At 39.7% G+C, this 27,728-nt stretch overlaps 1 protein-coding gene across 1 annotated transcript in view; it reads left to right on the top strand.

Moving 5' to 3' along the window:
• Positions 1 to 27,728, top strand: part of COL21A1 (collagen type XXI alpha 1 chain) — a 102,124-nt gene that overhangs the window by 27,773 nt on the left and 46,623 nt on the right. Inside the window, exons 3-10 of the mRNA XM_081325700.1 lie at positions 187 to 738; positions 11,071 to 11,239; positions 11,373 to 11,589; positions 13,228 to 13,401; positions 14,667 to 14,744; positions 15,158 to 15,166; positions 16,658 to 16,741; positions 19,956 to 20,018. Of these exons, the coding sequence (XP_081181826.1) occupies positions 187 to 738; positions 11,071 to 11,239; positions 11,373 to 11,589; positions 13,228 to 13,401; positions 14,667 to 14,744; positions 15,158 to 15,166; positions 16,658 to 16,741; positions 19,956 to 20,018 (1,346 nt within the window). The remainder of the gene's footprint in view (positions 1 to 186; positions 739 to 11,070; positions 11,240 to 11,372; positions 11,590 to 13,227; positions 13,402 to 14,666; positions 14,745 to 15,157; positions 15,167 to 16,657; positions 16,742 to 19,955; positions 20,019 to 27,728) is intronic.

Here is a 27,728-nt window from a genome sequence, read left to right as displayed (position 1 = left end):
AGGTTGTAGCTTATCTTGTCTAGACATGAAATTCAGGAAAAAACCCCCAATATATTTTTATCTAGAAATAAGTACAGTTACATTTGATGAGGTTTCCATCCTAGTTTACAGTCTAAAGGATGCTAACTATCTTGGATTATGGTGATAAAGATACAACTAAAATACTTTTCTCTCTGTTTGTTTTAGGTTGCCGAACAGCCCCAGCAGATTTAGTTTTCATCTTGGATGGCTCCTACAGCGTTGGCCCAGAAAACTTTGAAATAATCAAAAGATGGCTGTTCAATATTACAAGTAACTTTAACATAGGACCAAAATTTATTCAGGTTGGAGTAGTACAGTACAGTGATTATCCTGTACTTGAAATTCCTCTGGGTTTTTATGATTCCAATGAAAATCTAATCAGAGAAATGACATATGTACAGTATTTGGGTGGAAATACAAGAACAGGCAAAGCCATTCAATTTGCAATGGACCATCTATTTGGTAAATCAGAAAGATTCCTTACAAGAATTGCAATTGTTCTAACTGATGGTAAGTCCCAAGATGAAGTCAAAGAGATTGCTGCTGAAGCCAGGAGAAATAGGATCACATTGTTTGCCATTGGTGTTGGTTCTGAAACCGAAGAGGATGAACTGAAAGCAATTGCCAATAAACCCGCTTCCACATATGTGTTCCATGTTGCAGATTATATGGCAATATCCAGAATAAGGGAAGTAATAAAGCAGAAACTCTGTGAAGGTAAATATTAATCATTCTTTGTAGAGCACTTCTGTTTTAAATGTATGAGGTGCTGTTGTGTACTAATATAACGTTTTAAGTATTATGCTTAGGTGGGGTGACAGGAGATACCTAATAGGGACTGTTCTCTTAGTTATACTAAAACAACCTGTATTTCAGTGTCATAAATGTTGACTTCCTTGACTTATGACCACAATTGAGCCCACAATTCTGAGATAGTTGTTAAGGGAGTTTTGCCCCATTTTATGACCTTTCTTGTCATAGTTGTTAGGTGAATCACTGTAGTTGTTAAGCTAGTAACACTGTTGTTAAGTGAATCTGGCTTTCCCATTGACTTTGCTTGTCAGAAGGTCACAACAGGTGATCACATGATCCCGGGACACTGCAGCCGTCATAAATATGAGTCAGTTGCCAAGTTGCATTTGAATTTTGATCATGTGACCATGGAGATGCTGCAATTGTCTTAAGAGTGAAAAATAGTCATGTCACTTTTTTCAGTGTCATTTTAACTTCAAATGGTCACTAAACAAACGTTGTAAGTTGAGGATTACTTGTAATCAAAGCTTTGGGTCAACATTTGTCTAACTGTTTAGGCAGCAGCCAAGACTGTTGCCATGTTGAGAGTTGTTGATGTCTTTGATTTGCCAGTGTAAGTATGTGTAAAATTCATCAGATGTTGGCCTGCTCACTGAAGGACTGGGGATGTCACAATAAAAGGAAGAGGGCAAAAGGATATGATTCCCTTTTGATTCTTCCAAAGGAAGGATCCTTACTCCTGAAGGGGAATATAGTGATATCTTCTCTGGAGGACCAATGCTGTGGCATCTCAGTGATATAAGCCGAAGTGATTGTATTCAGTTATCATTTGACAATTATTTTGCTTCTTTAGTAGCTTTGGAAAGAGATGTCAAGGGATTAAACCCAATGGAAGGTAATCGAATTACTTGGCTTGTGATTTTTGCAAAAAATAAATCGCAATTCCCAAATTACATTGTTTGTGTTTTTAAAAATCTAGTTATACAGTCATTTGTATGTCTGCTCTATTGATTACAGGTAGCTTATACCAGGGCTTTTCAACCTTTTCACCCATTGTACCACTTTTAGGATAAGGCAATATCCAAGTACCACCAGTCACCCAGCAAGGTGTCAAAAACTTGACCAAAAAGAAAAAGAAAAAAATGATAAAATACAAGTAGTCCGCGACTTACAACAATTCGCTTAGTGACTGTTTGAAGTTACAATGGCACTGAAAAGTGAATTATGACCATTTTTCACACTTATGACTGTTGCAGCATCCCCAGGGTCATGTGATTTACATTTGGATGCTTGGCAACTGATTCATACTTATAACATTCAGTGTCCCAGGGTCATGTGATCAATGGCCAGGTCATCACTCAGATTGTGGGGTGCCTGTGGGGGGGGATCCGTGGGTCTCTGGTGGAGGGGAGTGGGACTGGGATGGGTGCCTTCCCTCTCTCCCATTGTCCCTTCCTTCCTTCCTTCCTTCCTTCCTTCCTTCCTTCCTTCCTTCCTTCCTTCCTTCCTCCCTCCCTTCCTTCCTTCCCTCCCTCCCTCCCTCCCTCCCTCCCTCCCATTGTCCTGTGCTACGCCGCCCAGATCCCAGCCTGGTTTTGGCAGGTAGCAGCGTATTCTCATCCACACAGAGTGGCCGGGCAAAGTAAAACCACTGATATCACGGCCCTGCCTGTGCACACACAAAGGCAGAGGAGAGTGCATGTGCCTCAGCCTCTGCGCGCACACACAGGCAGGGTGGGGATGTCACTGGTTCACCTTCTGTTTTCAGGCATGTACATTACAAACCGGCTACTTCTCCCAGTCATTTTTCCCCTACCAGAGCCCAGCGTTTGAGCCAGGTTCCCCAATCCTTTCCATGTACATCGTTCTTCCCATAGCTCTCCCCAGCACTGTCAAGAGATACCCATTTCTGGCCGCATTGTTACCGTTCTTAAGTTACATTTGCACCCGCCCGAAGGAAGAGAGCGACGTTGTTATCCCTCCTCCAAAGGAAACAAACCCACATTGCCACCAAGTCACCCTTCCTTTGGGCAAAGTAATCTCTGGACCCAACTTTGAGACTGTTTTAGCCTGAAGCAGAGATTCGGAGAGCTGTGTCACTCTCACCGTTTGGATTCTACTTTTACGCCCTGGGAGCAGCTTGCCTTTCAAACCTCCGATATATAACAGAAGAGGAAACCCGCTGCAAAGGTGCATCTCGCAGAGTCTTTCCCAAGCGACGCCTGTGCTCCACCACTGCAGAAAAAGAAGCGCCACGTTTCCCACCAGTGCAGGCAGCCCGGGTCCTGTGAGAGGCTGAGTGGGAACGAAGCAGCCCTAGGGTTTGTGCTGCGGAAAAGCCGCAAGTGCCGGTGTCGCCTGGGCTCCTGCCCAGCTCACTTGCTTGCGGAAAAGAGGCTGCTTGCTAAATGAGCTGGGCAGCAGCCCGGGATCAGCATTTCTGAGCATGACTTCTGAGTGCGACTCAGCTGATCTTGGGCTCCTGCCCAGCTCACTTAGCAAGCAGCTTATTTTCCGCAAGCGAGCCAGGCAGGAGCCCGGGATTAGCGTATCTAAGCCCGATTTCTGAGCGCGACTCAGCTGTTCCCGGGCTCCTGCCCGGCTCGCTTGTGGAAAAGAGGCTGCTTGCTAAGTGAGCTGAGCAGGAGCCCAGGATCAGCTGAGTCACGCTCAGAAATCGTGCTCAGAAACACTGATCCTGGGCTCCTGCCTGGCTGAGACACCAGATTTGAGCTGCTGACCAGAGGAGAACACCGCTGATCAGCTGGAAGGCTGGGATGCCGCCGGCCAGCTGGAAATCCCAGTGGGCGGCCCTGACGCCACTGAACAGCCGGGAGCATTGGGAACCTTCTCTCGTGGCCGCCAGTCAGCTGGGAGTGCTGGTGCTTTTGAGCAGGAGCGGCTGTCAAGCCCTGGGCTCCCAGCTGACTGGCAGCCCCGAGAGAAAGTTGCCCACGCTCCTGGCTATTCGGCAGCGTCAGGGCCGCCCACCGGGTCTTCCAGCTGGCCGACAGTGTCTGATCCGGAGTCCCAGTCTCCCTGCTTATAAGTTGTGTTCTCCTCTGGTCGGCGGCTCAAATCCGGAGTCTCAGCCTCCCAGCTGATTGGTGGAGCAATGAGCGCCTGGCAGGCCAGGTAGCCAGGTTGCTGCACGGATTCCCCCCCCTCAGTTGATTGTCGAGCCCGGGGCTTGACAGTCGCTCCTGCTCAAAAGGCAGGGTTCGGCGGCCGGCAAGGCGCTCGCACGGGGCTCTCCCGGGGGTGGCGGGCTGAACAGGGACTGGCTTTGCCCTCTCAGCACTAGAGTGGCACCCGTGGAGGTGGCCAAGGGCAAGTACGGCAAGGCTGCTCCTGCTCGAAAGGCAGAGTTTGGCGGCCAGTGAGACACTCGTGTGGGGCTCTCCTGGGGCTGGCAGACAATGGGGGAGGAGCAGGCTGATCGCCTTACAGGTACCTGGGACTCTGATGCGCCTTCCCGGGCATGTGTGCCCCAAAGAAGTGCCGATCAGAAGTCAATCTGGTTGCTGCACAACAAGTCCCTGGGGAGGGTGGGGCCTTGCTCTGTGCCTGCGCACGCCCTCTGTAGGGTTTCTGCAGGCCGCTGCCAAGCAGCATGCTTTCCGGCAGCAATTGAGCTGGGAAAGAGCGGAGCGGGGGGGGAGGAGGAGGCAGGGGGAGGCGGGGGGGGGAGGAAGGCGACACTACGTACCACCAGCCAGGTGCTTGCATACCACCAGTGGTACGCGTACTACTGGTTGAAAAGCCTTGGCTTATACCCCTACAAGAATAAAATTATGCATGAAACCACAGTGATAAGCTGTGGCTAAACAACATCACATTGGGTACACTACTGTAGTCTCAATTAGCTGTTGTCAGCCTTGTGTAACCTCTTTCCAAAGGATCTGCAGAAAAGAATGATCCTAAATGCTATGTTGAATGCCAACAAAAAATGAGTTATCCTAACCTGAGAAGGTGACTGGGAAGGGTTGTGATCTCAGATGATCTTCTGGAGCTGAAAAAATTCTCATAATCTTTCATGCTATACCTCTTGTTTGTTCTTTCTGCTGTAGAGTCCAACCGATGTAAGCATGCTGGCCTCTGGGTTAGAGATATGCAAAATACGATTCACTCTGGGCTCTGTATCCATTCCTGGTGCTGCAGAGACTAATCTCAGTGAATTAAATGATATAGCAATTGTTCTGGATCATTGTGAAATTAAACCTAATTCCTAGCATTCAAAATGTATTCTTTCTTATTTTTTCAAAAACAATACATGCTGGGTGGGACCCAGAGATTCCATTCTGTTGACGAAAGGAACCTGTTTCTGAATTGTAGACGGTATATAAGAAGTCTTTAAAGATTCCCTTGGAAATGTGGCATCTTTTAAAATGATTCTGGAGCAGTGCTATTGGCAAAAAATAATCTCAAATGTACAGAAACAAATGGAAGATATAAAATTCAACCTGGAGGGTGCTCAGTATTTGCAGCTTGTACATTTTTTTAAAAAAAAACATAAATGGAACCATATGACCAGTTTAGATCTTGGTCAAAGCAAGTTCGTTTTTCTCTTATATTATTCCTTAAGACAGGGGTGTCAAACTCAATTTCATTGAGGGCCGCATCAGTATTGCGGTTGCCCTCAGGGGGCTGGGTGGGTATGGCCAGGGTGGGTGTGGCCTACTGGGTGGGCATGGCTAGAGTGCATGGCCTACTGGGTGGGCGTGGCCAGCCCTACATCGTTTGCATCCAGGGTGCCTATGGGGGCCCGGGCAGGAGTGGGACAGATCTTGGGGTCTCTGGCAGGAGGAGGGTCTCTGGGCCAGGGCCAAGGCAGTGGGGGCCGTTCCCTCACTGTTTCCAGAATGGCTTCGCGGGCCACATGAAACCACTTTGCGGGCCGCATCCCTGGTGATAAGTTTTAAGTACGATGTTCTATACTACTAATACAACTGTATCCTTCTTGCCAATACATTTATACTTTTAAGAAACCACAGAGGATGAACCTCTAATTTCTTGGTGGGCTGTAATAATACCTGTTTCGGGCAACTTTTTTTCCTCCAACTCTTTTGTTATGGCTTACATTCCTTTGAAAAGTGATATGGATATAGATGGTATTTAATTATTATTGTTATGGTTTTTCTTGAGAGACAGTCCATATAATAATAACATTTGCCAGTCCTATTCTGTTTGTGTGTAGAAACTGTTTTGAGTTTCCTCCTTAAAAAAAATAAACTTAGCAAAAACAAAATCCTCTTGCTTATTCTATTGTTTTAAAATATGTATATGAACAAAGTCTAATAAAAAAATATTTATATAACAATGAGGCAACATCCTTCACCTTGTCGACATTTGTTATAAAAACAAAGTTTTGATTCTGAGGTTAAAAATCTTTGTATCATACAAGTAACACTGGCATTTGGTTTGTAAGATGTCTTAATATTATAATAAGGCTTTGCACTCACATTTAAGTTTCAGCTAGTATTGGTTTACACATTACAGTATAAGTGATGTTTATGTTTCTTTTAGTTTCAAATTTCCCCCCCTCTTTGCTCTGGATCAGTCTCCAGAAATACCGAGAAAGTTGCCAAATGTGTGCAGTTGTAATTGTTACAAGAAAGAATGAGGTTTGTTAATGAAAATGTTTATTGTTTGATTAATTCCTATCCGGATACCGTTCATTTTTATTTTATTATGTGGTTGTTTCTGTGTTAATTTTTTTTGTTTCATGTGATTGTATTCTATGAGTTTTGATTTTTAATCATAAATAACTGGTAACCGTTATTAGATAGAGAACTCATTTTCCAAGCTAGTTCCAGAAAGTTCATAAAACATAAAACCATAAATGGTAAGGGTTGGAAAGGGCTTTGGTCCACCTCTCTTTCCAGTGTCAGCCTCCACTGGAGATGACCATCCAGATTCTATTTAAACAGCTGCTAGTAAGGAGAGGACACCACCAGCCAAAGCAATTGGCTTTTTTGTTGAATATTTTTTACAGTTAGGGAATTCTTGCTCTTCAATAATATTTCCTATCTTGCAACTGTAAATTCACTGTTTCTTGTTTTCTGGAAGAACACTAAGCAAATCTATTCTGTCATCTACAGCACTTGAGCTTTCTGAAGACATCTATCATGTCTTGCAGTCTTTTCTTCTCCAGATGACATATATCCAGGGTTTCTTACTCATTTTTCTTTCAATCTCCTTGTCTTGGTTCCTTTCCTTGGAATTAGTACTGCTTTGTAAAGCCTTAGTAAAATCACAGTTGGAATACTGCATCCAGTTTTGGTCACCACATTACAAAAAAGATGTTGAGACTTTGGAAAAAGTATAAAGAGAAGCAACTAAGATGATTAAAGGCCTGGACACTAAAACATAAGAAGAATAGTTGCAGGATTTAGGTTTGGCTAATCTAGAGAACAGAAGGACTAGGGGTGACATCATAGCAATATTCCAGTATTTGAGAGGTTGCCACAAAGAGGAGAGGTCAACTTATTTACCAAAACACCTTGTAGGCAGGTCAAGAAACAATGGATGGAAACTAATCAAGGAGAGAAGCAACCTGGAACTAAGGAGAAACAGGACAATTAACCAGTGGAACAGCTTGTTGTCAGAAGTTGTAGGTGCTACATCACTGGAGGTTTTTAAGAAGAAACTGGACAATCACTTGTCTAAAATGGTATAGGGTCTCCTGCTTGAGCAGGGGGTTGGACTAGAAGACCTCTGAGATCCCTTCCAGCCCTATTCTGATTGATTGATTGATTGAATAAACTCCTTTTTGTTAGCCTTTCCAAAGCAATAGTGCCAAAATTAGACACTATATTATAAGTCAATGGCTCTTAAACTGGGGATAATTTGGGCATATCTTGGGGATAATGAAGCTATTTTAATTGCTTGTATGTGAGTCAGGGATCCAGTTGGGATTGCTATTGATGAGGCCTTCAACAGAGACAATTTGTTTTGTGTGGGTGAGTGCGGGGTTAATAACATTATTTGAGTCTGGGAAAATGGGTAATTGGGTTAAACAATTTAAGAGTTCTAGATATTTTAGGGGTACTGCATGTTTTCTGAACAATACAGAAGAGATATAATGTCTTCTTTTTATCTTGATTCTCTTGATATAGACTTGTTCTGCATTTGCTTTTTCTTGTAGCTGCACAACTCTCTTGACTTATATTCATATTGTGTTCCACCAAGACATATAGATTCTTTTTGCCTGTACTGTTGCTGGGATGACCATCCCAATCCTATAGTCAGACCTTTGATTTTTTTGAATCAAATGAAGGACTTTGCATTTGTCCATGCTGAAACTCATGTAAATGGTTTCTGGCTTATAAAATCCTTCTGAGTCATGATATTGTCTTCATTTATCTATGAGCCTTCTACAAATCTAATAAGTGTTTTTGCAAATCTGTATAAATTAGTGCAAATCTGAAAAATATTTTCTAAAACCTCATCCAAATCATTTTCAATTGAACAGCCTTTTGCCTAGAATAGAGCACTGCAGTAAGCCATATGGCACTTTCACCTTGTTGAAAAACACTTGATGTACCATTGTTAGTTGCAATTACTCAAGCAGTTCTTTATCCATCCAATAGTAGCAGAGTCCAGACCATATTTTCCTTTCTTCTTTTTGAAAGCCTTAAAGTCACAGTGTATTTGTCCATCATATTCATACAGTTAACTATATTGATCATGCTGTCAAAAAAAGAACAGGTTGGTTTGAATGACTTATTCTAGATAAACTAATGCTGGTTACTGCTAAGCAATACCTTCCCTTTATTTACAAATGGCTTAATAATCTAATATTGATAACAGGCATTTCCACTTATTTATTACATATATTTTGTTGTTATCCAGGCTGTGCACCGCCCAGAGTCATGTTTTGTGAGATGGGCAACTATATAAATTTGATTGATAAATTTAATTAATAAATACTTTTTATACTACCTAGTCCATACAACCCCTGGTTGCTTACAGTGTAATATTTTTGAAAATTGGAACAACCTTTGCCATTTTATAGCCTTCTACCACTACTCTTGTCCTCCATGATGACTCAAAGAAAGGACCTCTGTGATGATGTTCCTAAGTTCCTTCAAGGTTGTTGGATGTTATTGAACTGGTTCTTAATACTGAAACTCATCTATGGTAGCCCAGAGCTTCTTGACTATTTCCTTACTTGCTTTGAATTGCCATTCCCTCTTTTAAATTATTCTGATTTAACTGTCATTGCCACGATTAGAGGATTTGGATGATGGTTGATACTACAGGATAATTTTTTAAAATTGCTCTTAGGTATGACATACATTACTAAAATTCATTGCATCACAAATAGTGAATGTGCGCTTCTGGCTCTAAGTGATTGCTTCCACTCATTGTGTTTCCACTTGTTGGAGGTCTATATGAATAATGGCAATTGGAACTGACTGCAGAAATTGTCCTTTAATCAGTTCATGTTAGGAAGACATCATAAGAGTTGGTTGATCTGATTTTGCATTCTACTGAATATAATCTCTTGTGTGAATGGTGAAAGTTTATATTCTGTTAAGAAGAGCTGCATAAATTCTGTATCCTATTATATGCATAGATCTGCACAACTAAGAAATTATTGTGCAGCTTTTCCTGTGGAACATCTTTCAGTTTTGATTTGTTTTTTTTAAAAAAGGATCTTTTGAAAACTTAATATTCTGCTGCTGTGTCATCAGGGAGAAATGGTCTCATAATATCCCCCAAATGAGATTTTTCTAAGCTCTACCCTTTGCTTCTCCTATTGAAACAAATTCCTTTCCCCTTCTCTAAGCTAAATGAGCATTTGTTATATATTCATACCAGTAAAACTAAATATGGGCACATTATTTTTTAAAAAACTCTTTAATATTCTGCTTCCATGCCCATTATTGTGCTTTTTTATTATTTTAGTTTTTTGAACAATAGTCTGCCAACTTTGAATATTTTCACAAACACATCATGCTTTTCCAGAATGAAAGTAGTTTCAGGCCCAAAGCACACTCAGGACATACAAAGACGTCAATATCACAGTTCATGTAACGCAGGTGGACTTACTTGCTGGTATTGTAATTTCCTTGTCTTTAAATTTATTGAAGGTCTACATCAGGGGTCTTCAAACCTGGCCCTTTTATGATTTGTGGATTTCAACTCCCAGAATTCCTCAACCAGCGTGGAAGGGACATTTGCAGTTAGAATGGTTTGTTAAGGTTGAAGGAAGACAAGATGATAGTCTGGCTGATAGTTTCTCCTTTCTTTGCATAGGAATACCTCCAGAGAAGGAATGTGCAAACCATGGTAGTATTCAGATGTAAAGATAATCAATGCTTAATTCCTCAGTGATAACTCCAGGCTCATGTCTTCAGCTCTGCTCTCTTTCTATGCAAAGGAAGATCGGAAAACTTCATCTCCTAGTTTTTAACAAACTGTAGCTGATGCCAGTCCTATTTGTCCACTTATGTGAACAAAATAATGGTTTCAGACCAATCAGGACACAGCAGATGGAAAAGAGCACAGAGAAGTTTCATAGTTTCCCTTTTTTGTGTGAATTACAAGATGAAAACAAAGATGCACACAAGCCTAAAACAACAGTTTGGTCATGCAGTTTTTGTGAGGTTTTAGCATCCTGATTACAGTAATCCCACTGCACTTGTAGAGTACGCCTTTCATTGCATAAAAATTAGGCTGATAGCTTGCAGGTTTTGATCTGTATATTAACAACAGGAATGGATTATTCTATTTAGTGCTTTCACTCTTCCAATACAGAAAAATATGGAAGTTGCACCTGATATAATACTTTGTGCAACTTCCTCATACTTTAAGTTAATCTTATGCTTAACACCACTAATGCAAGTAAAATCCAGTGTGCGGAGCTGCTGGGCTAGATTGAAAAATATTTCACATCAAATGGCTGACTTACACACACACACACACACACACACACACACACACGTATACACACACTATGCCCACTTCATTCTACAGTAATTGTGGAACATGTGTCTGCCACTTATATGAAAATTAGATATATTTTGATATATCCTAAAGTGTTGACAGAGCAGAATAGTATCAAGAATTCAAGAAAATTTACCACTAGGAAAAAAAAATGAGAACATGATGATCATTAGTGAACTTTACACAACATGTTTAAAAAGATGTTTCAGGTGCTTTCTCAGCTGTCCAGTCCAAAAAATGCAATTATTTATCCTGATGCAAAGATTTCCTATTTTGTGTTTAATGTTATATACTACTTTATTACTTCATTTGCAAGTGATTTATTCTATGCATTCTTTATAGAATCAGTTTGCCCAACAAGAATTCCTGTGGCATCTCGGGACGAAAAAGGATTTGATATACTTTTAGGCTTAGATGTGAAAAAAAAGGTGAAGAAAAGAATTCAGATTCCAAGTACTAATGTAAAAGCTTATGAAATCACTTCCCGGATTGATTTGTCAGAATTGACAAGGTACTTCTTTTTCCTGAGCTGAAAGTTCTTACGAAAGTTTGCCAGTTTTTTATTAGATAGTATACGTTTTAGAATGTTTGTAATTCTAAAATTATTTTATGTTTTTATTTTTGAAAAAAAAAATGTTTTCCAGAAATGTATTTCCAGAAGGCCTTCCTCCTTCATATGTATTTGTATCTACGCAGCGATTTAAAGTAAAAAAAACATGGGATTTGTGGAGGATCCTAAGCCAAGATGGAACACCACAAATAGCTGTTACTGTAATCGGGGAAAAGAAAACATTATCCTTTACTACAACAAACCTAGTCAATGGCAATCAGGTTGTTACTTTTACTGCACCCCGTGTAAAGGTAAAGAGCATATCATGTGTCAATTGAAAAAATCTACAACTATACGATGTGTTTACGTAAATGCAAGGAGATCCAATATTTCAGATCAAATTCAACCTAGATTTAGGACCAAGTTTGCAATTACATTCTGGAAAGTATTGTGCAATCTAATGGGATCAGATAAAGCATAAGGATATTCTCCGGGAGGCAATATTTTTATTAAAGGCACAGGTGACCTCAGTGACTACCTAACACTTCTCACTGACTGAGAAGAATACTGATGCTGAGGAGATCATTGACACTGCTAAACTCTGCTGAAGATGTTACCTAGCCTGATAACGAAATGTGGGAAACTAAGCTAAGAGAATGAACCTTCATCCTCACTTTTCATTGATTTTGGATTGCTGTTGGCTTATTCAACCTATCTGAAGAGTGCTAGGCTGGTATTCTCGCACTAGTTAAATATGGACTGGTTTTATATTAAAGACTATTCTGAAGGGAAGAGTCTACCTAGAACAGAATGGGACTGACTACAGAAGTGGCAATTTATTATGAATATGTCCCATTTTTTTCAATAGATTTTAAATAGCTCTTTGATATGGTCAGATGGCTAATTCGTAACATCTGTTGTATTGACTGCACTGTTGATTCTCATCTGGAATGTATACAATGTATTGTACGCACCAGCTATTTTCAAAGGGGAATTGGAAATTTTACTTTGTCCAAACTTTACTTTTAGTTTGTCCAAATGTACATTTCTAGACCCAAATCATAACTATTGGTACTGATGTAAAAGCATTGACGGTTCGGGGCTAATGTATATAAATGAATGCTGCCTCCATTTTAGAAGCACACTGTCCATTTTTAGAATGTCTTTATTTATTGGCTAAAATAAAGATAGGTCAGCACCACTTGGGGCATGTTTGACGTGACATAGGTGTCTTCATTCCAAACTTATGTAGCAGTCTTTACCCAGGCATTTTAGTAACATAGTTTAACTTTGGTTTAACTTATTGGACTAGGACCTAGATTCATTTTTCTGTGGGGTAGGTTATAAAAAGGTGGTGTCTTATACAGCTTTCATGCTGCTCAGCTTGAGTTTCCTGTTTGTTTTGGGAAGATGACCTCTGAACGGCCATAGACAGCATGCTCCAGATAGTGCTGGGTCACATTTCCTAGCACGTCTCACTATTGCCTGTCCTGACTTGGAATACTGGGAGGGCTAGTATTGCAACATCTGGAGGGTATCACCCTTATTGCTATTGTAAACTACCCAGGGTAGCCCCATGATGTGATGGATAGCAAATATATTTAATAATAATACATAAATAAACATTCTATGGTTCCCTGAAGGCCTCTAGCAAAGAATGGCAGGCTACTCTTTCAAAACTGAGATACAAACGTTTTCTAAAGAAGATGGATATGTTCTGCTCTGCCTATTCTGCTTTCCACATAGGCACTACTTGACAATATTAAGAATGTATTTTTAGAAAAAAAGATTTTTGAGTCCCTCTGATTGGTTTTTAGCATGAGTAGTGGGCTATATTAAGTTGTTGCAATTAACGATGCTTCAAGGTTATATGAATGACAGTGTAAGTCTCAAAAGCATGTAAATCAGTTGAGTAGGAAAATGACTATTCTCTCCCATTGTTTTTCTAGACGTTGTTTGATCAAGGCTGGCATCAAATTCGTCTCTTAGTAACTGAAGCTGATGTAACATTGTACATAGATGATCAAGAAACTGAAACAAAGCCATTGCAACCTGTTGCAGGAATCTATATTAGTGGAGTGACTCAAATAGGAAAATATACAGGAAAAGAAGAGACTGTGCAGGTATAAACTTATTCAGATTGCAGTGTTTTATGAAACAGAAATAAATCTATGCACATTAGTATAATAACCTGATCTCATAGCTTAAACTTAGGCCAGTTAAATTTAATGGACTTTGCAATGAATGAGCTACATTCATTGGTGGCTTTGATTTAGTGAAGGGCACTTTTATTTAGATTAATAACAGTACATATTAGCTGTGGGGTTTTTTTTACCCATTTAAGACCCTGCTATCTGTGAAAGCTCTTCCTGAGGGCTGGTAGGTCTTCTGATCCAGAATGGGGAGTTGCTGTGCCTAGAGGGACTTACTGGTAACCAGGTGCTTTGGCTAAAGAAATTAGGAGTGACATCTGTGAGCGGAGGGAAACACAGCTCAAGGCCTGTGGGCTCTGTGACTGACCCTCAGTCCCATTTATGGCCTTCTAGCATCCTGGGATCAGACATACAAAATTCAGCAGCAAAAGTCTGGAAGCACCTTTTTAAAATCCTCTTAGAAGAACATTAACTAAATTGCTTCTGCAAAGAATTGGGGGGAAATGGTAGAGGTAGTGGAATGTAGAGATCTACAGAATGGGCCTCTTCAGTAGTTCTCAGGCTGGACACTGTTAATCGGGTTCAGTCAATAGGCTGCTTGTCTCATCAGGTCAACCTCTTTTCAAAGGCATCTTTTAATTTACTGTTAAATGGCATCTTCCACTAAGCATTATTTGGCCAAAACAAATATTGCAACCCTATTGTTTCTAAAAAGGTATGGATGTCTTAGGTTTATTTTCCTCTTCTGTTCAATCATGTGTGATTCTCAGAGACTGCCTGGATAAGTCCCTGCAGTTTTCTTGGCAAAGGTTTTTCAAAAGCGGTTCCCTCCTTCCAAGGGCCGAGAGAGTGGGACAGGTCCAAGGTCATTCAGCTGGCTTAGTGCCTAGGGTGGGACTAGAACTCCCAGTCTCCCAGTTTTTAGTCTGGTGCCTTAATTATTATACCAAACAGACTTCGCTGTAGGACTTTTTTATTTGTTCCCTCCTCTTCCCCTTTATCCAGATTACCTTGTTGGATAGCACTTGGCAAGTGATCACCAGGAATGGGATCACATCACCTCTGTTCATGTCCACATGTCCATATAGCCCACTGAAACCCCAGGAGTGTATTCTGTCACTGTCATGGACCATGGGGGAGGACCAGATAATGGTGACCTTTTTGGCTATATAAAGGCCTGTTATGATGTCATAAAAAAATACTTGTCCAAAGAATGCATAATTTCTGCTTTACAGTTTGATGTCCAAAAGCTAAGGATTTATTGCAGCCCAGAACAAAACAGCCGTGAAACAGCCTGTGAGATACCTGGCGTTGTGAGTATTATAGAAGATTACTAAGAACTGTTGGATATTTCTCAATAAAAAGCTGGGGAAATTGGGAAAAAGAGCTGAGAAAAGAGATTCTGAGAATGGGTTTGTCTTTGGAAGAAAAAAAAGGAGCTTGTGCTAAAATTATGTTAACATAAATAATATTCTAGGAATTTAGGCTGCTCTCCATCAGATAACTTGTCTAAAATTCCACAGGGATGATTTTTTTCCCCTTCCAAAATGTGCTTGATTGCTCCTGACTGAGACGAGTATTTACAGATCTGTTTGCTGAGAGACAATGGTCAGAAATTAGTTTTCTGGTTTTTGGCAGTTTCAAAGGATGAAAAGAAAGGCTTGCTTGTGTGTGCATGTTTTTAAAAAAGTTTTAATTCCGTTATTTTTCCCCCTTTTCATTTCAGAATGGAGAGGTAGGCCAAACAATGTATAATATTCGTACAAATGTAAGGTAACATTTGCTTTTTTACATTTCTAATAAACTTTACTATTAATCAGGTGAGACAGGAATGTATTGTGTATTTGGAATATGGGATAGAAGGAAATGTGGAATTTTATTGTTTGCAAAACATTTTTTTACCTCCATGCTGAGGGATTCTTCTTTAAGTAAATAATTCAGTTGAAAATTTGTTTCAATTTTTATGTTATCTTGAACTAAATTTGGCCTACAGACTATCTTCCATTACTCATTACTAAACTATTTTTATATTACTAGGAGCATTCAATGCTCACATTGATGAAATATGTCTATGTATGTAAAATATACACATGCATACTTAATTCATATTTATATTCTTTGCAACTACATAGATATAAATACATATACAATATGGAAAATGGATATATTCTGTTTTTAAGGCAAATAAGGTGCTAGAAAGTATTCAATTTTTTTGCAGTTATGAGTTAATTCTTGGTGATTTATTTCAGTTATACATCAAAAGAGAAAATATCTAGAATTTGGAACATATAAGGGATGATTCAGTGGAAATTTCTCTAATTACAGGCCAAGGAGAAAATCCTTGATGGATAATCCTTACATTTAAAAAAAGTGTGAACTTGTTACTTTGTTCTTTGCAATAAACAGATAATGCTCGAGCACTTCTATGTGAAACATTCTGAAAGCAGGGCTACTTCCCCCCCCCCAATATAGATGTTACTGTGGGGACTAAAAAGACTTATTTTTATAGACAGTGCAAGCAAGAATTGTTTGTCTCAGAGAAGACCATCCCTTAGCAGTCTGTATGATTTAGTGTTCTTGATACTTTTTTTGTTCCAATCTTAGCAGAATTCTTTGCCAGGTGAACCCAGACTGTTTCTCCATTTGACCCAGGAGTGGGCTGAGAGGGCTACTGTGTAGGTGGGGATGTATTGCACAGGTGGGAAGGATTATGTTTGGGGAGGGTTTTCATTTTAATTGTGATATGCCTGTTTAGTACTTATAGTACAGGAATCAATTACCCCCTTCCACAAGATAAGAAGAAACTACGTCTTCAGATTTCAGCCGTTATGATCCAAGAGGCTTCCACACAGGGTGCACCTAATGCATCCTTGTTCCTGTCAATAGAATCTATGCTGAAGTGCAGCTAATTTTTCTATATCTGATTCATGGATCCTTCAGAATTATCCATCTCCTCCAGAGGGGAGAAGAGTGGCTTACAGCATTCTGTGAACGGCACCTAGGATTTTAAATTATATTTTTTTCCATAGAAAATCTGTAGGAATAATTAAGTTATATCCTAGGAAACAGAAGCTGCCCTCCAATTTCTTCAGCAAATTTTCTGTTGCGATTATGAAATTGCTATTATATCATCAAAGCTGGTTTGATTATCTTTGGGGATTTTAGTGGAACAAGTGTGAAAATTATATTGGAGTTGGTATTTGAAAATATTTGTTTTCTTGAATAGTGCAAGAATGGACCCAGCGATGTAGGATCGACACCACCTCCTTGTATTTGTCCTCCAGGAAAACAAGGACCCCCAGGCCCCAAAGTGAGTGGACTTTAGATCTAATATAGGTGGTATTTTACATATACAGTTGAGATAATAGAAGTATTTGTGGATTAGTGCATCACTGGCTAATCAAGTTGTCAAGAACTGAACTTTTTCAGTACTAGAAACTTTATTCAAAAACCACGTTCCGACTATTTTGCCCTTCATATTGTCCATTCTCCTCAATTTTTTAATATCCATGTCTTCATGGAAGTCTTAATGGCCACTAAGTAGGACTTGAGTTTACAATAGAATTAATCACTCTAGAGATAGTTGAAATAATAGATAGATGCATTGCAGATTTAAGCTTAAATAGTCATTTCAGAATTTAGCAGTCCTCCTTTAGAAGACTAAATTGCACAAAAAATCAGTGAAATGTCAAGATTATGATTTCCCGTGTGAAAAGCTTTGCTGTACTAAAAAAAAAGGAATTATTAATTTTGTGATATATAGTAGGAGGAAAGAATGGAGAAAAGTAAAATAAACAAAACTGTGTTTTATTTTCTCCTCCCTGTCAGTGCCTGCCAACTTAACAGTTCAAAAACATGCAAATGCAAGTAGATAAATAGGTACCACTTCAGTGGGAAGGTAACAATGCTCCGTGACATCATGCTGGCCACATGACCACAGAGAGGACTGGCTAAATGGGCTTGAAATGGAGATGAGCACCACTCCCCCCCAATAGTCAGCTATGACTAGCGGAGTAAAATCCGCAGGGACTTCTTTACATTTACTTTTACTTCACTATTAGACTGAAATTGTAAATGAGCTTTTTAGTGAACTGGTCTGTTGCTATATTATTTGCTAGAACTATAGCAAAGTCCCACAATTTTAATGTTTATTTAGCATGTTTAAGTTTCACTATAGCTTTCCCAGGGCTTGGTTCATATTACTGTTGGTTAAGACATGGAAGCTAAAAAAAATTCTACCATCTTTGATTTGGTGCTGAATGTTCTTCGATAATGTTCTTACAGTCTCATATATATATATATATCAGCATATAAAAAATAATAATCTGGCCAACTCTCTGGGGCCTCAGCCAACTATTATGCCCTTTTAATATAATACAAAAGTTTTTATTTAATTATACATGTTAGGAAAGTTTGTAACAGCTGAAATATCAAGCATAGTATCACCACCTCTTGTGAAAGTAAGAGCAATTGATGAAAATGTTTCCCACAGCAAAATTAAGGGCTGGATTGTAAAGACAAGTCCAGCATAAAATGTCTTTGGTTTACTTCCAAGGTTTTACAGTTTTGAGAATATGTTAGAATGAGGAGAGCTGTTCATTCACAGTCCTCTTATCATATGAGACCCATTCTGATGGTCACTAACTACATCTGAAGCACAACTTCAAGCCAAATGTTGCTTATGTGCATATAATTAATATATTTTTAAAAATGTAAATATAGATAGTGCACGACTTACAACCATTTGTTTAATGACCTTTCGAAGTTACAACAGCACTGAAAAAAGTGACTTAAGGTCATTTTTCACACTTATGACCATTGCAGCATCCCCATGCTCACGTGATCAAAATTTGGTTGCTTGGCAACTGGGATGTATTTATGACTGTTGCCCTATTCTGGCATCATGTGGTCACCAGCTGGCTTCTGATGAGCAAAGTCAACGGGGGAAGCCACATTTACTTAATGACTGCATGATTCACTTAACAACTGCAGTGATTCTCTTAACAGCTGTGGCAAAAAAATGTTGTAAAATGAGGCACAACTCATTTAACAACTGCCTCACTTAGCAATGGAAATTTTGGGCTCAGTTGTGGTCATAAGTCAAAGGCTACTTGTATAACAAGGCCCACATAATGGTAGACCAAGAGTATATAGAAAATGGGAGTTTGATTTTTCTTCCTTACTGTGGTCTTTATAAAATTTACTCTTCCCAAGCTGCCATTGACAGAAAATCCTCTGTTGATTCCAGTGCAAGATATTTTAATTAGGATTATAACAGAATAGAAAGCATTATATATAAAAAATTCCCTGTACAGTTTAGTCCCAAGATTCCTTGGACTTCTCTGAAGCTGCTATTTGAATTTCTTAAAATGTGCATGTTGACTGCATTTATAAAATGAATATTGTATAAATATGGATGTGAGGGAAGAATAATAGTTCATTAAACTTGTATGCCATCTAACTTTCAATGACTTTGGGTGGCGTCAAAGTATCACAACTTTTACATCCTTAAATTAAATTTATTTATTTATTTATTTATTTATTTATTTATTTATTTATTAAATTTTTATACCGCCCTTCTCCCGAAGGACTCAGGGCGGTGTACAGGGCAATAAATATCAAAATATAAATACAAAAGTTAAAAGAAGTTAAAAGAATTAAATAATCGTGCCCAATATAATACAATGCTTAAAACTATGTTAAAATTAGATCCAACCCTAAACCCATCAAACCAGGCCAGATTGTTCAAATAAATAAGTTTTTAAATCGCGCCGGAAGGAGCGAAGGTCGGGGGCCATCCGGAGCTCAACCGGCAAGCGGTTCCATAGGTCTGGCGTGCCCACAGAGAACGCCCTCCCCCTGTCATGCTATAGTGGGATAATTCTGTGAAGACATCCTTGTGTACAAGACAGGTGTGCAACGTCTGAGTACGTAATCTCCTAGCTTTTTTGGTACACAGAGTATATCACAATAACTTCAGTTGGTACAGAAAGGAAGGAGTGAGTGAGATACAGGGCATGGAGTGAAAAAAAAGGACCATCTTCCTTATATTATATTCAAGAGTGACAGATTAAGGAAAAGAGAAAAGAATTCCTTCTCACTTTTTCAGAACTCCCTGCTCAGTATTTAACAAGATAAAGCAATAATAGATAACTGAATTATTTTCATGCTGCTTGAAAAGATATCAGAAAAGGAAAAAAAACCATTTTTCTTGTGTTTTTCTTAAATTTTTCTTAAATTTCTTATTTTTTTTCTTAAATGAGCCCACTCCATATAATAGAGAAACAAAACAGTTTCCTAAATACCTCCAGTGTCAACCATTTTAATAGGATGAGGAGCGAATGTTTTAGGATGAGAGGAAGACACCCCCTCCAAACTCCCCCTCCCCCCAAATTGAACCTTTCCTTTATCCTGTAAGCACTGCAGGATAGTTGCAATTTCAGCTGGCAATGAAGGATCCCTTTTAGAGGCTGGATAAGTGTTTTGTGAGTCCCACCTTATTCTGCACTTTCTCTTATTTCTAGGGTGATTCGGGACAACCTGGGAATCATGGCTTCCCTGGAGAACCTGGTCCAGATGGTAAGCCTGTGAGTACTAAAAACTTAGTCATCTTCAGTAGTTTTTAAGGCAAAACTGATAATAAAATGGATCAGGATGTTATTGTGAATAAACAAATAATTCAGCCTAGAAATACTCCTTAATACAAAGAATTAAGATTCCTACTTTAAAAGGTTTGGTATGCCAAAAAGTAAGTATTAATATTTCCCTTACAATTTAGTTCAGCTTTTTGTATCATTTCCCAAAGTTAATTCTATCTTTTGTAGCCCTTTAATTATACTGCTAGTTATTTTATTTTTATTTTTATTTTAATTCCATTTATATCCCGCCCTTCTCCAAAGACTCAGGGCAGCTTACAAGCTTAGCAGTAGCCTTCATTCTATGTATATGCCTGCTTATTAGGGCTTTCACACCCCCCCCAAGTGGCATTATTACAAAGTCAGCTTAATTGCCCCCAACAATCTGGGTCCTCATTTTACCTACCTCGGAAGGATGGAAGGCTGAGTCAACCTTGAGCCTGGTGGGACTTGAACCTGCACTAATTGCAGGCAGCTGGTGTTACTTAAGGAGGCATTAGCCCACTGCTCCACCAAGGCTCTTAAAGATACTTGCATGTAGCCCACCCCCCGTAAAATGAATTTTGCTCAGCTTGGTGCCCTCGAACTATCTTGGGCATTTTTAAATTATAAAATAAAAAAATATCTCAAAAACATCAAATTACCAAAGGCAGGTATAGAAGCCTTTCACAATGTGAAATTATTTTATATTTGTAAATGGTCAACTTTGCTGCTATAAAAATGTTCTTACAGTTGCAGTGAAAATATTTTGGATGCTATGTTGAATTAATTTAGAAATGCTAGCTTCATAATAGTAGCATTATAAGATAAATTGCAGAACCTTCTACAGGCCAATCCACTTAGCGTGCTTTTGATTAAAGCATATTACAAAAGATATCTAAAAAATTAGGTTAGTTTAAACTCTTTCCTAACAATTAAAGTAAAGGCAAATGAAATACTGAAATGGAATATCTTCAAAGTTCTGATCTTTCTCCAGAATATTCAGTTCTTTTAAATATATTCAATGAAATCAGTCTTAATTAAGTTTCTAGATATTTTTTTTAAAAATTAACAAATAAAACAGCCTGGTCTTTATTATTTTTAATGCTGCTTTGGGTGCACTTTTCTTGCTCACAATATGTTTTCCCCTGAATTAATAATACTTCTATATTTCTACAAGGCTGTTGTCTTTTTTTGGTGGCCAGAGAATGTTTGATTTCTGTATCAGTCCTACATGGAAAATCTGAGATAAATGCTTGTTGGAAACTATATAAATTTTAGGGATATTGCCAATTGCTTGAGGAGCTCCATGTTATAAGTTGTCCAAATTTTCTTATTTTGGTTCCTTAGTTACATTTTGGCCATGCTCATAGGTAGAACAGATGGTTGAAATTATTATGGTGGTTCCCTTTGGATGCTAACACTGTACTGTTATGAATAGCAGTACCAAAAATACACATTTCCATGTATTGAAGATTGTAACGGGAGAGAGTCCAAGAATAAATAAATCCTAGTATAATGTTCAGAGAGGACCAACAGCTAGCAGAATCAAGATCTTTTAAAAAATGGTTGCTTTTTTATGGGGGAGGATTTACTCGAATAGTTCAGTTAATTATAAATCTATGAGTTTGCTCAAATGCTGAACTCTGCAACAAAAAAAGGAAAAGTACTTCATATAAATTGAAAGATATACCGTTTTATTTAGCTCTCGTTCTCTGGAAAGCAACAAGAGGGCACAGGCTGGTGAAGCTTACTGTAAGGAACTGTAGTAGATTACATGACATCATCCCATAATTCATCTTCCCCAGAGTAACCCTTTTGTCAATACTCTCAATAAGCTCTGTGATTAATTAGCAACCTGAGCCTAGATTTTCTCAGACCAATATTCTTCACAATACAGACAGTATACAGGTAGTCCTCAACTTACAACCACAATTTGAGCCCAAAATTACTGTTGCTAAGCAAGACAGATGTTAAATGGGTTTTGCCCAAATTTATGACCTTTCTTGCCACGTTTCTTCAGTAAATCATCGCTGTTGTTATGTTAATAATACGATTGTTAAGTGAATCTGGCTTCCCCATTGAGTTTGCTTGTCAGAAAGCTGCAAAAGGTACAACTGCAACCATCATAAATTCATGCCTGTTTTGATCACATGACCATGGGGGATGCTGCAATGATTGTGAGTGTGAAAAACAGTCACTGTTTTCACTGCCACTGTAACTTTGAATGGTCACTAAACAAATGGTTGTAAGTTGAGGACCACCTGTATTTTGAATAGTTCTGGATAATACTGCAGACAGAGATTGATGCAGAAAAATGAGGGGAACTAAAGACCAGAAATTCTGCATGCACTTTCCCTGAACCTATGATTGGGGCTTTACAACACTGCTATATCTCTCTCTGGCATGTCTGCATATATTGATGAACATGGGAAAGAGCCTTGTAGGGGCATAATGTTTAACAACATGCAATGTGGTCCGTGTTCAGAGTCTTCCTTGTTATCAGGGGAATTCTACCTACATCAGGGGTGTCAAACTCAATTTCATTGAGGGCCGCATCAGCATTGCGGTTGCCCTCAGGGGGCCGGGTGGGTATGGCCTGGGTGGGCATGGCCTACTGGGTGGGCGTGGCTAGAGTGCATATGGCCTACTGGGTGGGGGTGGCCAGCTCTACATCGTTCGCATCAAGGGTGCCTATGGGGGCCTGGGCAGGAGTGGGACAGATCTGAGGGTGAAGGCAGTGGGAGCCATTCCCTCATTGTTTCCAGGATGGCTTCGCGGGCCACATGAAACCACTTTGCGGGCCGGATCCGGCCCCCAGGCCTTGTGTTTGACATGTCTGACCTACATGATATTGTTCCGTGAGTATAGCTGTATGTGGTTAGCAGACATTAGCTGGTTATTTCCAGAAGGGCATCTTGAAAAATTAAACAGTGGCAGTTCATGTTTCCAATCCATGAAATCAAAATAAATTCTATAGCAGTAATGTATTTCCTGTGTTTTTGCATCATAGATCTCCATATGAGTCTCCTCTGCCTAGCAAGCAATCATAGCTGGGATGGACAAATTTTTGTCCATTTGGGGCATGAATTTAATGATGCAGGAGTGTTAGGGCAGCTTTTCCGGTTCCTATCCTTGTCAGGAAGAAAATGTATTTTCCTCGTGCAACACAATAAGGATATGTTTTATTTAGTGGAGATATAATCCACTAAATAAATAATAATGCCTTGGTAAGTCTACACTTGGAATACTGCATGCAGTTTTGATTGCTACAATATAAATAAGATGTTGAGATTCTAGAAAGAATGCAGAGAAGAGCAACAAAGATGATTAAGGGGATAGAGGATAAAACATATGAAGAATGGTTGTAGGAATTGGGTATGGCTAGTCTGATGAAAAGGACTGCAGTGTTCTAATATTTGAGGGGTTACCATAAATAAAAGGGGCGTCAACCTACTCCAAGGCATCTGAAGGCAGGAGAAGAAGCAATGGGTAGAAACTAATCAAGGAGAGAAATAAGGGATAATTTTCTGACAGTGAAAACAATTAATCAGTGGAACATCTTGCTTTGAGAAGTTGTGGGTGCTCCATCACTAGAGGTTTTAAAGAAGAGATTGGACAGCCATTTGTCTGAAAAGATATAGGATCTCCTGTCTGAACAAGCATTTGGACTAAAAGACCTCCAAGATCCCTTCCAACTCTTGTTATTCTGTTATATCCTGAGAGTAGACTTTTTATAACTTTTAGAAGAATCAAATTCATGCCTGAGGAAATAGATGCCATGTACACTTTACTCATAAGAAACACAGAAACTTAATACAAATAATCATAATTTCATGTAAAAGTAGATACCGTATATACTTGAGTATAAGCCGACTCGAGTATAAGCCGAGACCCCCAATTTCACCCCCAAAAACTGGAAAAAGTTGTTGACTCGAGTATAAGCCGATCCGCCGTTCTGCAAGCCTCTGCCGCCAGCAGAGGCTCGATCCGCCATTTTGCAAGCCTGAATACACAGGAATACCCTGTGTGGCCGCGGCTCTCGGGGAAGCCCTGGCTGTCAGCTTCCTCGCTCCACGCTGCCATTCGGGGCCCGCGCGTTCCCCGGGCAAATCGCGGCGCCCAGCAGGCGAGGAAACACGCCCGCTCCTTCCCTCAGGAGACGCGAAGCAAGTGACCGCCCGGAGCTTACCGAGGACTTGCTTCGGTGCTTCCAGGATCGCGCGCACCTCTCCCAAGCCGCCGCCGTCCGGAGACCTGCCGAAGTTTGGGGAGGTTTGGGGAGGTGCGCACGCACCTCCCCAAACCTCCCCAAATGTCGGCAGGTCTCCGGACCTCTGCGCCCTGCCTGCCTGCTTCTTTCCGCAGCGGAAAGAAGCAGGCAGGCAGGGCGCGGAGGAACGGAGACCCGGCGACGTTTGGGGAGGTTTGGGCTGAAAAATTCGGCTTATACTCAAGTATATACGGTACCTTGCTGCTCATAAAGTCTCCATAATGTAGTATAGCCTCGATTAATGATAAAAAGACTTTTTGCTACCAATGGTAAGTGGGAAGTTACACTGCTAGTATTTTTAGAAGTTGAGAGCCACATCCTTGTTGTAGCTTTTATTCTAGCTGTGGACAAAGGTTCTTAGTAATGACATAAATAACATTATAATGAACCATGCAGGAAAAAAACAACAACCATTCTTGTAGATTTATAATCTGGCAGTTCTGCATGTTTTCCTCAGATGAGTCAGTTTTTCAAGTTGAACATTTCTCACAGTATGGAAATTTTTTAAAAAGTTATTTTAGGAATTGAATTAAGAAGGAACATTAAAATCATAATGCTACTCTTGGTCTGCCTAAGTGGCAGTCCTATACAATACTCTCATTGGAACTTATTCCTAATTATTTTTGTTGTCTTTCAGTTAGTAATTGAGCTGTAAATGAAACAGTCTTTGACTATTCCTTAGCCATAATTGGAATTAGTGTAAAATAAAATGTTCTGTAAAGTAATAATACAAAACCTTGCATCCCAAAGTCATATTCTTCTTTTAATGAGAATTTGCTCTGTGGGCAGGTTTATTAAGACACAGAGGCCGTGTCTAATAAAGCTCTAAATATCATGGAATATTTATTTGAGTTAGAGCCATATTCCTTCCATGCATACAAACTCAACTTTCCACAGGCATTCATGATCCTTGTGACACATGAACTGCTAGATGAGTGTAGTCAGCAGTAATTCTGAGACTGTTTATACAGAAAAGATGGGGAATGTTTGCTTGATTTTGAAATAAACCATAATTGGATACGTTTATATACTATTTTTCTAACGAATATTGAATTCTGATATAAGTAGCAGATGGAACATCAGAATGTGTGGTTATTGGCTATCTTATCTATTTATTTATATTCCACTTTTTATTATTTTTGTGAATAAATCAAGGTGGTGAATATACACATTGCTTGTTCTTCCTTCTATTTCTGCACAATAAAACCCTGTGAGGTGGGCTGGGGTGTGAGAGGTCACCAGCTGGCTTTCCTGCCTAAGGTGGGGCTAAAACAGTCTTCTCGTTTCTAGCCTGATGCCTTCACTAATAGACCTAACTGACTCTCAATATCTTGATTTTTGAAAACTCCCTTTTAAAAAGATAAATATTGCCATAGAATGAGGGAACTTTCCTAATCCAAATTTCCATTGAAGTTCTCCTTGGTCCTCTGGGGAAAATGAACAAATATGAAATGTAGCCAAAAAAATGAAACTGAAGAATGTTGATTTAGGATAAAGAATGCCTTAGAATGCCTACTGAAGATTGCTTGGAATGTATTGATAGCTAATAGCCTGAACCACATTGCTTTATTCACAATAAATAGAATTGAAATAGAAAAATACTTTGCTGGAGTAATTGCTATAACATTTAAGCTGCCCAAGTGGGGGAAAGCATTCAGAACAAGGTGTGTGATAGTAAAACCAAGAACCCTGACCTAAAAAACCCCCAATGATATGTGTCAAATGATTCCAATTTAGCCTCCAAATGTATGCAATAAAGATAATAGGTAGATTTCCATGTAGAAGTAGTCTTCGAGTTACAACTACCCATTCAAGCAATCATTCAAAGTTACAATTGTGCTGAATGAAGGAGATTTACAACCAGTCCTTAGAGTTTTGGCTGTCCCCATGTCCCCATGTTCACGTGTTAGCAATCTGGGTACTTCGTGCCTGGCTCACAATTACTACGTCGCAGCAAGTGGCGGGCTCATGATTGCATTTTTTTACTGTTACGAACTTTTTACTATTCCCTGACCGATTCCCACAAGCAAAATCAATGAGGAAGCCAGCAGGAAGTCTGAAGTTATTCTGGCTCCCTCGCTTTTTTGCCCACTCACACTCCATAGTGCCTGCCCATAAAATCTCCTACCTTCCTGCGGCACCCACACACTTGCCTCTGCTCTGGAGCACCTTTCAACAGTATTCCCCACCCTCACGGCATATATATCCTGCACATCCAGCAGCCTGCTGGCCAGGGACTCCCAGCTCTTCCTGCTTACTAACCTGCACAATCCTGGAATTATGATGTGGTTTATAACCACACCACTTAGTAGTGGAAATTGCTGTTGTAACCTGTGGGCCACCTGTAAAGATGAATGGTAGTAGAGGTAGTAGCTTCCTCTATAGCCATATCCACATAGCTGCTTTGCTGAGTATCCTTGCTGACCAAATAACTAGTAGGAAAGCATGCCATCCCAAATCTTGGTCTCCTCACAGCAAATCTTCACTGTGTACCCAAAACGGGTCTGCCTGGGCTACTGTCAATGCAGCTTTAAAGTGCAATATATCAAGGACTGTGATTGGTAGTTTCTTTGGCAGAAATTCCAGCCCTGCAAAGTGCAAAAATTGTTCACCAATTAGCATGACCACAGTCTTGTAATTTTGCACACTGCATTTTTAAAAATCTTTTTCTTTCTCATTATACCACTGGCTAATTGAACTTTCTTCCTCCCCCCCCATTCCTTATAACTGGGTTATCAATTGACCACTAAGTTGAGCCGTGGTGGTGCAGTGGTTAGAATACAGTACTGCAAGCTACTTCTGCTGACTGCCGGCTGCCACCAGTTCGGCAGTTTGATTCTCACCAGCTAAAGGTTGACTGAGCCTTCCTTCCTTCTGAGGTTGGTAAAATGAGGAGCCAGATCGTTGGGGGTAATATGCTGACCCTGTAAGCCACTTAGAGAGGGCTGTAGAGCACTGTCAAGCGGTATATACTGTAAGCCTAAGTGCTATTGCTATTGCTACTGCTATTGCCTTTGCAAGAAAGCTATTTTCTTTTAATCTCTTGGCTGCCATCAAGTTGTCATCCAATATGGGCAGTGGACTGGGATACAGTAACAGTCAAATATTGAAGAGTTGGAGTTTGGGAAGAGGGTATTTTGAAACCAGGAGAGTGTGAGTTCTAGGCCTGCCCTAGTCATGAAAGCTGGTTGGATGTCTTTGGACCACAACTCAGCCATCAAATTTTTACATTCCCTGAATGCCATGCACTTATAGGGATTTTTTTTCCTGGCAGCTCATCTCTTTTCCTGACCTTTTAGTTTTTCTGGCAAAATGCGATTAACTACTATTTGTTATTTATTGCCAACAACTTTTAAATTTGAATTAATTTTTGTGGAATATATTTTATGACTCCATGTGAAAATGAACTT

This window comes from Vipera berus (genome assembly GCF_964194415.1).
Source record: "Vipera berus genome assembly, chromosome: 1".
Taxonomy (NCBI): domain Eukaryota; kingdom Metazoa; phylum Chordata; class Lepidosauria; order Squamata; family Viperidae; genus Vipera; species Vipera berus.
This window is presented reverse-complemented; position numbering and strand designations above follow the sequence as displayed.